This window comes from Dendrobates tinctorius, unplaced genomic scaffold, assembly GCF_039654945.1.
Source record: "Dendrobates tinctorius isolate UK_male_01 unplaced genomic scaffold, ASM3965494v1 ptg000028l, whole genome shotgun sequence".
Classification (NCBI taxonomy): Eukaryota; Metazoa; Chordata; class Amphibia; order Anura; family Dendrobatidae; genus Dendrobates; species Dendrobates tinctorius.
The window spans coordinates 42,197,236-42,211,682 of record NW_027361696.1 but is presented as its reverse complement, the minus strand read 5'-3'; the positions used below and the strand labels follow the sequence as shown (position 1 = coordinate 42,211,682).

At 43.1% G+C, this 14,447-nt stretch overlaps 2 protein-coding genes across 5 annotated transcripts in view; one reads left to right on the top strand and one right to left on the bottom strand.

The window, feature by feature from the left end:
- The window catches only part of LOC141085332 (chemerin-like receptor 1), a 175,237-nt gene extending 162,468 nt beyond the window's left edge, over positions 1-12,769 (top strand). For all 4 annotated transcript variants that reach the window (XM_073570620.1, XM_073570618.1, XM_073570619.1 and 1 more), the window contains one exon: positions 8,073-12,769. In XM_073570620.1, the coding sequence (XP_073426721.1) occupies positions 8,093-9,016 (924 nt within the window). In that variant the 5' untranslated portion in view covers positions 8,073-8,092 and the 3' untranslated portion in view covers positions 9,017-12,769. The remainder of the gene's footprint in view (positions 1-8,072) is intronic.
- LOC141085331 (probable G-protein coupled receptor 33) lies at positions 12,757-13,980 on the bottom strand. The gene has a single exon (XM_073570617.1). The coding sequence runs from the start codon at positions 13,978-13,980 to the stop codon at positions 13,006-13,008; it is 975 nt and encodes a 324-aa protein (XP_073426718.1). The 3' UTR covers positions 12,757-13,005.
- Between the last annotated feature and the right edge of the window lie 467 nt (positions 13,981-14,447).

Below are 14,447 nucleotides of genomic sequence, written 5' to 3'. Positions count from 1 at the left end.
TTATTGATCAGTCTTTGCACATGTATGTATTTTTGTAATATATTCCAATACCTTATTTTGCTTCCTTCCCTATCAAACACCATGAAGAAAGTGCTGCTTTACTTCCTAGTTCATGCTCCTTTAGAAGCTACTTGGAGCTTTTGCTCTACCAAAAATGCATATTGTTGTGAGTTCATTTTCCCCTTCACCATTGAGGTCTGATTAACTCCATCTTCTGGTGAAGGAAGGTAGTGAGGCTGATTATCAAGCATCTGGGCAGGATGATGATGACTGGGTGACGGGAATTGCTGACTGGATATAAGGCAGCCGACGCCCTTCTGCCTTGCTGGTGATCTCTCTAAGGGATTCTAGGAGACCAGTCTGATTCCTGCTCCTCAAAAGCTAAGTTTTCTGCTCTGCCTTTTGCATTTGTGTTTTGGTTTTGTTTGTCCTTGTTTTTCTGGATTTCTGCCATTCCCTGCTGGGGTGAGCTGAATTCCTTTTTGCTCTGTCTTCAGAAGATACCTGAGTGCTGATATAGTCTTTTTGAAGCCTAGCGTCTTCAGGGCTTTTTTCCCTATCATATGTTGGCTCTTGTTTTGATAGGGTTTTGGCGGATTACAGACAGCAGCTTTTCTATCCTGTCCTATGTAGTTAACTTGGGCCCCATCTTTTGCTCAGCCTATCTTTCTATCTGTGTGAGTGTTTTTTCATCTTGCTTCACCGTCATTATATGTTGGGGGCTGCCTATTGCTTTGGGGTCTGCTCTGGGGCAGTTTAGATTTCCCTTTCTGTCTTTAGGCCTATGTAGTTCTCCGGCCGTGATCGAGGGGTCTAGGGCACCGTAGGAACCCCCCACGGCTACTGCTAGTTGTTGTTGATAGGTTCAGGGGTCTGTAATCCGATAGCTGCCAACTTCTCTGGTTTTCTGGACTTAGCTAGTATTTCTGTTTTTGCCTCCTACGGTGACTCATTCATAACAGCATATTAAAACACTGTTTCCAAACACTGTCCCTGTGAACTCTCCTCTGCTCCCCTCCCTCATATGCTCATCCAGGGAAGCATTTGTAACTAGCATTTGAGCATTTATTCTTGCTAGAGCAGCAGTTCAAAGCAGCTTCTAAAGGACCATGAACCAGGCAGACAAAACAGCACTTTAAACATGATGTTCGGGAGAGAAAGAAGAAAACTAAATAATGGAGTATATTTAAAAAATTCATAACTTTATAAAGCATAATTATATGTAAAAAGTTTACTTACTCTTCAAGCTTTAAAGGTTGCAGAGCTGTGTTCCTTATTTGACACAGAGATGGGCTTGCTATCACTACTAGAAGCTCTGACCGCAATTAGGCAAAGTAGATGTGAAAGCAGAAATTCAGCTGCTACCTATATCTATATGAATTCTCTAGTGACATAGCTTTGTGGTTCCATGTTATCCAATCCATGGCAGGCAGATCATTGGTACCATTGAATAGTTGGTAGCATTTACAACAAAGTGTCACAGGGGGGCAGCATTGTACAATATTGTATCCAGATAATTAAAAAAGGCAACAATGTGCAGTCATGGAAATTGAAAGCATGATGTAAAGGGCCTGTCACACTAAGCGATATCGCTAGCAATATCGCTATAACGTCACTGTTTTTTGTGACATTATAGCGATATTGCTAGCGATATCGCTATGTCTGATAATTACCTCCGACCGCTTCCCCGCTGGTTATCGCTGATCGCGCGAGAACGTCCTGGACCGTTTCTCGTCGTCAGCTTCCTGCTGGGCTTCCTGCTGTTGAGACGAGCGATGCGTGGTTGCGGGCAGGAGGAGGTCAGGATCACCTCTTCTGACAGGTAAGTAACGACCCCCCACCCCTGCGATGTCGCTGGTGAGATCTGCCTGTGTGGCAGCTCACTAGCGACCACTTAGTGATGCACCAGCGATCCTGACCGCGTGATGGTCGGGATTGCTGGTACATTGCTAAGTGTGACAGTACCTTAAGGCAAATGGTCAGCAGGGGGCAGTGTAACTAGTGTGTTTATGCAGCCAGCTCCTGATGGTGCAGCTTCAGTAGCCTTGGCGCCCCTGAATGCTGTTGCCGCTGATCACTTAGTTGAGAAGCGGCTGCAGTGTGAGAGGGTTGTCGGGGCTGGACATTCCCATCCTCCCAAAGTCCTGTTCTGCATTGGTGCTGCTGGTCAGCAAGATCTTGATATAAAGGATCAGCGGCGCCTCACAGCGGCTAAGGATCAACTATAAAGCAGCTGAAAATATCAACTGATGATGTGGAGGGCACATGTAAGACTAGGGCTGAGTTTGCCTCCAGTTCTGTGGAGGAAACTGAGCCCCTTGTGCCTGTGATTGAGCTCTTCTGGTCGACTTATGAGTTGGCAAAAAATGAGCCCGGCTGGTGAGACTTTTTCATCCAGGCGGTGTCTCGCCAAAATCAAGTCAAGAAAATGACCGTGATGACTTGTAACGAGTCACTTTATTTTTATGACATCATGAAGTGGCTTGGCCGATATCGAGAGGTGGTGGAGATGTCGAAGAAAAACCGTGATGAGTTTAGTATCTGGTCAGGGGCCTGGACGTTTATGGTAAAACTAAGGCGTTCAGGTGGTATGGTTGCCCACATTCCATCATCTGCCTTCCTGGGTAGGGATCGTATCCAGGTCTTCTACCAGGAGCAACCGAAGCTCTGTCACAAGTGCGGCGACTCCACACACTTCTGTGCAAACTGCACTGTGCAGAAATGTGCATTGTGTGGGGATATCGGCCATCTTGCTGCATCTTGTGTGGAGATTAGGTGCCATTCAGCCATTGTCCTCGCTCCTTCGCTAATGCAGTCGTGACCTCGGTGGGAGAAATCCGTGAGGCTGATTCTGCTGGGGAAGGAACTAGCAGGGGTGAGGGAGCTGATGAGGGGCCAAGGAGGAAAAGCAGTAGAAAGACGCCTGCCCAGCTGAGGCGTCTAGACAAGCGCAGACAGGAGAGGGAGTTGGGCGAGCCCCGGGCTACTGAGGTGACCTCTGTCCTGGATGCCAGTCTTGCTGCTGAGGCCCCGAGGGATGATGAGTTGGATGAGGAGGTCAGGAGGATCCACAGGGAGGAAACTGCCACTGCCTCCGAATCCTCCCATTATGAAAGTATGGATGAGGATAACAGACAGTGGCTAGAGGACAAGCGTAAGCTCGCCACCAAAAAGAAGAGAAAGAAGAGAGATAAAGCATCTTCTCCCGCTCTGGCCAAGGTACCTAAGGAAGGAAAAACTGACTCCCCTCTGGTTGGTCTTTCTGACTAGTTTCAAGCCGTTGAGAACATCTCTTCCTCTGAGGAGGAAGCTGAGGGTGAGGTCCCGGCTTTGGCGGAGCTTACAGGGAGTGCCGAGTCTTCTTCTGGGAATGTAAGGTCCTTGGAAGGAGGGACTAGCCCAGAGTCCAAAGACGAGGACGACAAAAAGAAAAAACACGTGGGAATGGACACTTCTGTCGTTAAAGAGGAGGAATCATTCCTCCTCTTTGAGGCAGAGGATAAGGGAAGTGGGAAGAAGAAAGCCATCTAACTCAATCACAAATGATGGTGGTACCCACTCCGTTGACGCTGGCGTCTATTAATGTTTCCAGCATAGAGTCAAATACAGCCAGATTTGCGACCTTTGATATTCTCAGTCATGTTGAAGCTGACCTTTTCTTTTTGCAAGAGTCCATGCTGCCAAACATGGCATATGTGTTTAAAGCCAAGAGGGAGTGGAGACTCGGGCCCTCCTATTGGTCTCTTGCCGCCGAGCCGTATAGTGGAGTGGCGGTCCTTTTTAATGCACGGGTGGAATGCCGACGGGTTATTGAGTTAGAAATGGGAAGGTGCCTGATCTTAGATGTCCTCATGAAGGGACAAGAGCTCAGGCTCATCAATATCTATGTTCCCCAATCTAAGTGGGACCGAAAGTGTCTCTTTATGGGGATCAAGCCCTATCGTTTTACAAGTTGGCAGGTTGTCTTTGAAGGGGACTTCAATACTGTCACAAGGCCCCGGGATAGAGGAAGTTCCAGAGACAAGCTGACATGATAGCGTCACCCTTAATAGTATAGCTAGTGAGGCTCGCCTGGTGGATGTCCACATTCGGCACATCCAAGGCCACAAGGGGTTCACCTATCATAGAGGTAACTGTAGGTCCAGAATAGATAGGTTTTATTTAAAGGAGGAAGCTGTCTCTTCAGCAGTGTCTGTTGCTGAGGTGGAGTTCTCCTACCACTGTTTAATTTTGTTTTCACTGAATGTTAGAGACCCTCCAGATGGGAAGGGGCTTTTGGAGGCTCAATTCGTCTCTCTTGGAAGAAGCGGACAAAAGACAGTCCTTTCAGGATTTTCTTCAGAGCCAGGTACCCTTACTGGATCTTTGTAGTAGTAAGTCAGAGTGGTGGGAGATGTTCAAGAAAAGGGTGGCGAGATTCTTCGGCCAGCTCTCGAGCCTCAGGAGTCTGAGCAGGTATCGTCTGTATCAGGGTCTGAGGAGGAAACTCGAGCATCTTGTCTCAACTGGAGGTAGCTGCGAGGAGATCTCCAGAGTGAAATCTTTGCTCATGAGGTGTCAGTACGATAGACACGCGTCTTTGGTTTTTGAGAGGGATTACGGGAAGTACCGCTCGCCCGACCCTTACAGAAACTGCAAGATGTCAGTGAATAGTAAAGTGGTTACAGGACTGGTCAACAGTACAGGGTCCCTGAGGCGATCCAGATCGGGGATCTTGGAGGTTGTCAGATCCTTCTACTCGCACCTCTTGGGGAAGAGGGATCTTGATTGTGATGAGATGTCGGCTTTCCTGGCTGAAGCCGTTCCCGAACCAGGGGTAGACCCCTCTCTTGACGTTTTGACAGATATGATCAGGGAAGAGGAAGTTAAGTTGGCGATTGAACGGCATGCCCAACAAAATTGCCCATTCCAGATGGCTTAACATCTGAGTTCTATAAGACCTTTAAGGACGTTTTGGTTCCCTTCTTGACTGAGGTATTCAATGAGTGTCTTTCTTCAGGCACTCTGCCAAAGTCAATGAGGAGGTCTGCCCTGATCATCTTGTCAAAGGGTAAGGACCCATCATGCATTGAGAATTGGCGTCCCATAGCGCTTCTCAATGCAGAAAGGAAGGTTCTGGCAAAGGAGCTGTTTAATCGGCTGGTGAAATTTGCACTCCGACTCCTTTCGGAGGCCAAGCATTGCTCTGTTCCAGGTCGCAGCACATTTAGTGCTGTGCTCGGTGTCCGGGAGGTGGTGGAGCAGGGAAAGGCTGGTCACTGGAAGGGGTACATGCTATCACTGGACCAGGCAATAGCGTTTGATCGGGTTAATCACGAGTACCTCTGGTCTGTCCTTCTGAGATTTGGCCTGCCGGGGGGGGCTTGTTGATTGGCTTAAAACCTTGCACGGTGGGGCAGTGAGTTTCCCGCTTGTGAACGGTTGGATTCCCAGCTCTTTTGAGGTTGGATCTGGTGTTCGCCAGGGTTGTCCCTTGAGCCCACTGCTGTACGTGTTTGCGATTGACCCACTTCTTAGGAGGGTGGAGTGTGGACGGTTGATCGGAATGGACCAGGCAGCACCGGAAGCCACTCTGAGGTTGGTGGCAAATGCCGATGATGTCACTGTTTTTGTTTCCTCTCTTGAGGAGGCAGGGTGGCTGATGTCAAAGGTAGATCGCTACTCGGAGGCATCCGGGTCCAAGATCAACCGGGATAAGTGTGACAGACTCTGGCTGGGAGGAGGAGGTCCTGGTTTTGATCTCCCGGACACCCTTCCAGGACCCAAAGTCTCTGCAAAAGTCCTTGGCATTGAATATAGCCAGGGGGATTACCTCAAACAAAATTGGGACAGCAGGCTAGAGATCGCCACTCAGAAGGTGAACCAAGGGAAGGGTTGGTCTTTGAGCCTAAGGGAAAGGGTAAACCTGATCAAAACTTACCTGCTCCCTTTACAGATTTATCTGGGCAGTGTGTGCATCTTGCCGGAGTCTCTCTGGACTCGGGTCTACAGTTTGTTCTTCCAACTGTTATGGGGGAATAGACTGAACCTGGTCAAGAGGGAGGTTACTTACCGTACGAGGAGACTAGGAGGGTTGGGTATGGTCAACCCTGTGGTATTCCTTGTGGATACCTTCATTAAGATCAATATTGCAAACTTCTGGAAAGAGAGGGCTCCTCCGTGGGTATTCTCCTGTAGGGGATGGTTTCAGCCTTTCTTCCAGGAATGGGAGACAGGAGGGCAAGTGAAGGATGTTCGCACACCGCATGGACATCGTCCGGCTTACGCTACCTTGGTTCTGAAGGTAATTCGCCGGTGGGGTCTGGGAATGTGGGAGATCAGGACTATGCCAAGGAAACTCCTTGACAATAGGGTTCTGTTGACCCATTTCCAGAGGCCTCTGGCACTCAGGAATTGCCCAAGTTGGGATCTTGGGGTGGGTTTGCATCTTTTGATTTCTATCAGGATCCCCTCGAAGTTTTGGGATTTGGCTGGTGCTGCTTCCATGGGAAACTGTGTGAGGCACAATCTGAAGTGTAGGAGCTCTGAGGACAGGAACTGTCCTCGGGAGCATTGTGGTACCATGCTGGAAAGCATGGAACATTTCCTGCTTCATTGTCCCTTCAACAGAGGTGTACACAGGGTGGGCGTCTCCATTGGCTGGTCTCAGCTGGCCGGTCTCTCCTATGCGGAATGGGCCTATGGAGCATTCAGAGACCTTGGTGGTCGGGACTGCTGCACCTTATTTCTAGTTAGCGCAGTGGTTAGGTATCACATGTGGAACGCACGGTGCTTAGTGTCAACGCAACGGAAAATCCTCCCAGTAAACGATGTGTTTAGGACCATACTTAGTGACCTGGTGAAGGTGCGCTCTCTGGAGTATCAGACTGGGCGCACGTAGGGTCACTCTCCTCTGGAGGGTTTTTTTTTTTTTTTAGTGTGCCCTAGTCTGGTCATCTCCTTTCCTGGTGGTGGGCTGCTGCTAACACCATAGATTTTTGTTTTATGATCGGTATACAGTGATGTAGGGCTGCAGGCACTGAACTTGGGCTTTGTGATTTGTGGGTATTGTAGTGTTTGTTTCTGTATATATTGTATATAGGGATATAGTTTTGGGTATAGGTGTTAGGGTGGGTGGTGGGAAAAGGGGGGAAGTGGGTTTATCTTGTGGGACTATGGGACACTCTGGTGTTTTGGGGAAAAACTGGCACTGCCTGATCTGGCCTATGGACGTTGGACATGGACTGAGGCATGAGACGCAGGACCAGCTCTCAGGTCAGTGCGGGGGTTGGGAATGGTGGGTCTCAGTGTGAGGTGTTTAGTTTAGTCTTGTATATATTTGTATAGTTTGTGGTTATTTTATTTAAAATGTATAAAATAATAAATAAAATGTACGTATATAGTTTTTGTTTACTATTGTTTATTTTATTTGTTTGTTATTAGTTTGTTTGGTGACCGGACCAGAAGGTATAAGTACTTAATATTAGTTATTATTCTGTATATATGTATAATATGTGTGACAGGAGAGAATGAGCGGCTGGACCAGTGTTCATTATACGGAGTATTTTTCTGGCTGATATTTTTGTTTTGTTTCTGTTATTATTATTATTGTTGTTATGTTTTTCATTTTTATAATAAAAGATCTACAGGATGTAACTCAGGATCCGTCCAGGATCAGTAATGTAATGTATGTACACAGTGACTGCACCAGAAGATTAGTGAGTGCAGCTCTGGAGGATAATACAGGATGTAACTCAGGCTCAGTACAGGATAAATAATGTAATGTACACCGTGACAGCACCAGAAGAATAATGAGTGCAGCTCTGGATTATAATACAGGATGTAAGGCCGGATCAGTACAGGATCAGTAATGTAATGTATATACACAGTGACTCCACCAGCAGAATAGTGAGTGCAGCTTTAGATTATAATACAGGATGTAACTCACGATAAGTACAGGATCAGTAATGTATGTACAGTGACTGCACCAGCAGAATAGTGATTGCAGCTCTGGAGTTTAGTATAGGATGTAACTCAGGATCAGTAATAATTATCGAGTTGTTCTAACTGAATTGTTCCTTCTGTTTTTGCAGGATTACCTCCAGAAAACAGGATGAACTTCACCACAGATCCAGAAACTGCAGAACTACGCCATGCTGTCCAAGTGGTGGTCACTGTGATTTTCAGCTTAATTTTTCTCTTAGGCATGATGGGTAATGGCACTGTGATCTGGATAACAGGCTGTCGACTTCAACGAACTATTAATACTGTTTGGTTTTTCAACCTAGCATTGGCAGATTTCATCTCTACCTTTTTGGTTCTTGTCACAGTCCTTTACTTGCTACTTGACCTCCATTGGCCATTTGGGCCCATTTTCTGCAAACTTGTCAACTGCACATTTGGCTTGAGCATCTACACCAGCATCCTCTTACTGAGCGCCATTAGCATCGATCGCTGTGTTCTTGTCCTATTCCCAGTATGGTGCCAAAATTATCGCAACCCCAGGTTGATTACGGCTGTTTGTTTAGTCATTTGGATTCTTTCCATTGCCTTGGTACCAGGTTCTTACACCCTTTCTGAAATGTCTACAGAAAGCAACCGAAGTTCTTGCAAGAACCTCGATATTTTTGAAGACTGGGAGAGAAGAGAAGCCACTATTTTCACTGTGTGTATATTCCTCTACCAGTTCTTAGTCCCATTGAGCATCATCCTAATTTCCTATGCCATTCTTCTCCTTACGCTCCATAAGAAAAAATTGAACAAGAGTAGCAAGCCATTCTTGGTTGTAACCGGGGTGGTCTTTTCATTTTTCTTATGTTGGCTTCCCTATCATGCCTTAGCCCTCTCCAGAGTATCCCTTGGTGGGTTACCACTTTTGGTTAGTCTGGTGGCTGTGCCGCTCTCCAAATGTTTAGCCATGTTCAACAGTTGTATCAACCCAATACTTTACGTTTTCATTGGCCGAGAATTTAAAGATGCCGTCAAGAGGTCACTGACACAAGTATTTAAAACTGTTTTTGAGGAAGTCCCACACTAAAGACGTTGCAAGTGGAAAACTTTACAACAACTGGAGAAGATGCTCAACTTTTTTGGCATTTTGGAAGCTTCTAACCGCAAAAAAATTAAGCTTCTAGGTAAACGAGAAACCAAACAGAGTTTGGACAATTCACCAGAGTTTGGAGAGTTCAAAACCAAATTTTGGCTAATGGAAAAGTTATTTAATGAAGAAGGGAAGTAAATAAAGCCATTTGTTTACAGGCAGAATCAACTTCTAATGGTGAATGACCAATAGATTTCATTAAACTGGGGACAGCAGGACAGTGATACATTGTGATGGACGAGGAGATGCATCACAGCAGACTATTTCAAAGATTTCTCTCAAGACGAGAGATTATTCAATGAATGTACCGTTTTGGAATTTTGGGGGGAATTTTTTTTACTGCCCTTTCCTTTGTTCTTTTTAAATTCAGTGGTCTAGCTTATATACTGGGAACTTCAGATACCATGGACTGAGAGGTTGTTGTGTTCATTCAGAAATCTCTGCCTTTCGAAGAGGAAAATTGAATTGATTGAATCAAAATGGAAATGTTCTATTTTAACAACCCCAGTAATAGTTACAATATTTTGGTGGTTTATACAAATAAAAAACAAACTTGTCATTGTAAAAGGTAAAGGTCAGGGAATTTTTCTGAACTCTGTGCTGCTAGCTCCTGTTGACTTGTCTTGCAATTTCTGTGACCTCTCTTTAGTATTTTGAGTGCAAAAGGGTGTAATGTTGTTAATGAAAATCTACTGATGTACATGTTAAGAGATGAACATTCATGTCACATCGTTAAAAATGCAAATATTCTCCGAAAAAGCTTTTAAAGTGGGTGTGGATTATGCAAATGAAGTAATATTTTCAGCATTGTTGACTCGTGGGTCAAAACATGGTAATTCAAACACTGCCAGTTGACTTTCTAACAATTTCCACCATCTTTTCTTGTTATTAATAAATGGAGCATTCTACACAGGCTTAATTAAAGGATATGGACACATTCTGGGGTATTTATTCTTTTTTTAATTGAATGCATGTGTTTTGGGATGAAATCATTTTTGCAATTTGTTTTTTTTATAAAGTTTGTATTGCTAAAGCCCCTTTGGTGTACTGACTATTGATGGCTGAAGAATAATTTGTCAGAGAATCTGTCAGTGAGCTTGATATGACAGGGAGTTTGTGAATCTTTTATCTGTTTTTTTCTGAACTCCTTTAAGTAGATATTTTCTGAACTCCTTTCAGTTGATGAATGGTGGCCATTAAAGTTCTACTCAAGTTTAATGTAGCATTTGGTTATTATTCAGCTGAGAGGAGCTTAGTAAAAGAGCTACAAACTCTCCCAGAACAAACTCACTGACAAAAAAAAAAAAATTGTACAAATGTGTGTATACATACATACGGTATATTCTTTTTTTATATCAATGAGTTTGTTGTGATGGAGGAGTTTGTAGCTCTCTTATTGTAGATATAGAATCTCATTTAGCAGCTTTTAATAAGTACGGTAGGTAAGCAAAGAGCATTAAAAGCCAAATGGTGCAAAATTTTTAATGAAATACAATTGCAAAAAATGCTTTAGCCCAAAATTCATTTAAGGAATAGCAAAAATTGGTCCTTAATGGTGTCCATCTTCTTGAAACCTGTAAGATCCTAAAACCATAAGTGCTTGTTCATACGTATTTTTACTGCGTTTTTGTCAAACAAAGAACACATCATTTTACAGTAACAGAAGAACAATGAGATCTCTAACATCTCAGGCATGCATTGCGTTTTTCCTTTCCTTGCATATTTCCAGCTGTGGTGTGTTTCTTCAAATCTGCAGTATGTCAATTCTTTCCGCTTTTTTGCATCATTTTTCGAAATTCAAATAAATGGTCGAAAAAAGTATGCAAAAATATACCAAAATCCATATATTATATGCACAATTTTTCCAGCCAAAATTATGGTTCTTCGCGCAGAAAATTCTGCTGCAAATAGTTTATGTGCACATAGCCTAAGGGCGCAGTCAGACGGCCGTATAACACAGACGACAATCGCACTGCAATGCTCAGACTGGCCGGTGGCTCTCCTAACCCGAGGGCGACAACATGTATTTCTGTGCATGTCACGCTCGGGTCAGAAGAGCCACCGGCTGGTCCAAGGATTGGGATGCAATCTTTGTCCGCGTTAGGCAGCCATCTGATTCTGCCCTAATGCTTCAATTATATTCAATCTATAATCTTCACTGTAGTTTATGTGCACACGTTGATAGAGATGAGTGCACCCAAACTTATAAAAGTTTAGGATTCATACTGGACAGTCACTGACTGGTGCTAAATGCCGAACACAGACCCCTCCCAGAAGTCCGTTGCAGAGTTCAGAGATGCGAGAAAAGTCCATTGCAAGGTTTGGAGTTTTGGGAGAAGTCCGCTGCTGTGTTCGGAGTTTCAGGGTAAGGCCATTACAAAGTTTGGAGTTCCGGGGAAAGTCCATTACAAAGTTTGCAGTTCCGGGGCAATTCTGTTTCAGAGAGAAGAATTTTCCAGCTCCAAAGTTCTGGTCTCCATACATTTCAAAGGGGTTCAAGATCGGTTAAAGTTTTGGTACCAAAATCAAATTTTGGACTACAGTTCAAGCCGGTTACCAGAACCTGAACTTCCATGGGTCCGCTCATCCCTACATATTATTTGCAGAACATTAAATTTTTCTGCTGCAAAATCCAAAGAGTTGGCAGGGAAAACTGAATAAAATTAGTGCATTTTTGTCACATTTTGATGCATTTTATTTGCATTATTTCCCATTTACTTGAATGGGTCAACAATCCTGGAAGAATTGACTTGCTGCAGATTTGAAAAAACACTTTTCAAGTTGAAATTTACAAGGAAAAAAATAAGCATCATGTGCATAAGATATCATAAATCTCATTCTCTTTGCTGGAAGAAGAAATAACACGTGTGAGCTAGTCCTAAGCTAAATAGTCTGGACTCCAGATAGGTAAAATGTATTAATCTAAATAAAGTGTAACAAACTATCAGGACAGGATGATTGTGTGATTGAAGTATTTAGCTAAAGGTTTGTCTACATGCATAGACAGTCAGCTTCAGTTCACTGAAGTTAAAAATGCCGCGCTTCGAAAGTAAATCAGAAAATTCAAACAAGTTTTTTTTATTATCCCATTTTAATGCCTCAGTCCATTCAGAATAATAGGTACTAGTGCCCTTGAAGCACAAATTTGATGGAAATCATAAGAAAACCAGATCTGTCGAAAGCAACCTGTTTACAGCTAAGTGCAGCAGAGTTTTTTTATGTTACACAAAAGGAAAAAAGTTAAAACATAGGGAAGTTATAAGACAGTGCCTTGAAGAACTCTGCTTACTACACGTTACAACTCACATTCACGATTTTATTTCTCTATCAATCGTAACCACAAGTAATCTTAGCTAATATTTCCTTCCCTTTTTATCAGAATGTGAAAGTCCCCAAAATTCTCATACAGTCAAAAGCTACCCACTTAATGGTCTATCACATCTGTAGCAATTTCACTTCTAAACTAAGAGTATTATAAGCGTCTTGGTACAAAATACAACAAAAAAATCCCCTACCCCCTTCTTTAGATATTTTATCCTTTGAAGGAAATAATCTTGTGTTTTTTGAAGAATATTGTTTTGCTTGGTTGTAATTGTTTGTGACTTTCGGGTATTGATGTTGCCAAATATGAATGTACGTTGTTGTTTTGTTGTTTTGTGTCTTAACAATAAATTTTTTTGTGATCAGTTACATATTGTGAATATTAACATGTTTCCAAGTTTCTAGGAGTTCATATAAATCTATAGAGGAAGAAGCATTTTAATATCCAGTGGTCTCGTTTCCAGAGTGTCCTCAACGAAGCTGTTCATCCCTTTATGTAGCCATAGATTTCAATACAAATTTGTGAGTCCCGAAATTCCACTATGGGGCATTCACTAAGGTGTCCTTTGGTTGGCCGATAGAATATGATAGCTTTAGGGTTACTTTTACGTAGGATTAATTGAGGTGAAAGTTTCATTGATCACTAACTCAATGGCGACCAGGATAGACTTTTTGAACATGTTTTTGAAACTCTCCACAATGAACAGATAAAGAATGGGAGTAAAGCAACTATTGATGCAGGTCAGACATGTTGATAATACTTGCAATGAGCTCAAGACGCTTTCTTTGAAGTTGTCCTTCTCAACACTCATTCCATACCAGATATGGTAGGGAAGCCACGAGATGAAGAAAGAGAGAATAGCAAATAAGATTATTCTGTACGGTCTACTGGACCGTGTGAGCTTTTCCTTCTTCATCTTGATGAATATTTTTACATAACAGAAGGTAATGATGAGGAAAGGGATTATGAAGCCCATGAATAAGTGTATACTGAACAAGATCCATTTCACCTTCTTCTCGTCCCATTTTCCTGAGAAAGTGTAATTATTGTGGCAGATGGTAATATTGTCCTCATATCTAACTTGACGGGACATCAAGTATGGAGTTGTAAAGCTGAATGCCAAAATCCAAAACAAAAGGCACGTAATGGATGCAGAACGGGGGTTCATATACCTTTTGTGTGTATGTGGGTGAAAGACCAAGCAGTAACGATCCACACTTATCACAGTCAGGAGAAAAACTGTCACATACATGCCTAGGGACACAAATGAGTTGATGATCTTGCAGAGGAAGAGGCCAAATATCCAATGTGGTGCCATGATAAAATAGACTGCGGCAAATGGAAATACAAAGGTAACCATGAGGTTGGCTAAAATTAGGTGGAAGAACAAGGTGGTGTTGACTGTTCGGCTCATCCTGAACCAAAGAACCCAGAGATACAAAGTGTTCACCACTAGTCCAAAACAAAATGTAAAAAATAAGAGTATGGCTGATATCAGGTTAAATGATGAAGAGGACATTTTGTGTGCAGTTTCATTATTTGCACTTACATTAAAATTGAAGGCTGGTTGAGATGACATCTCCTGTAAAAGTCATGAAAAGTTATCAGATCATTATGATAAGATCACACCACTAATGATATCAGAAGCCTTAACTCAAGATGACTTGAATCATGTAAGGTTAGTTTCAAATAATGCATGTAGCAATGGGTTAAATAGTTCCCAGGTAACCAGAATATAAATTAAATTTTCCATTATGATTTTATTTTACACTTCTTAATGTGGAAAGCTCACAACATACATACTAAATGTGTCCATAGGCTTACATCTGCTTGCCATAAAGTTCCATTGACCCAATTGTTCGCATATCGGCAAGCTCCATGGATGTAGCCATGCATATGTAGACAATTACCATAGAATGACAGTCTGTATAATGTAACAGTCTATATATGGAAATAGTTTATCACTGGAACTTCCTTAGGGGGCTTCAGAGATGTTGTTAAGACTCTGTTGCCGGGTGTCCTGGGACCAGGGGCTCCTTCACTGTC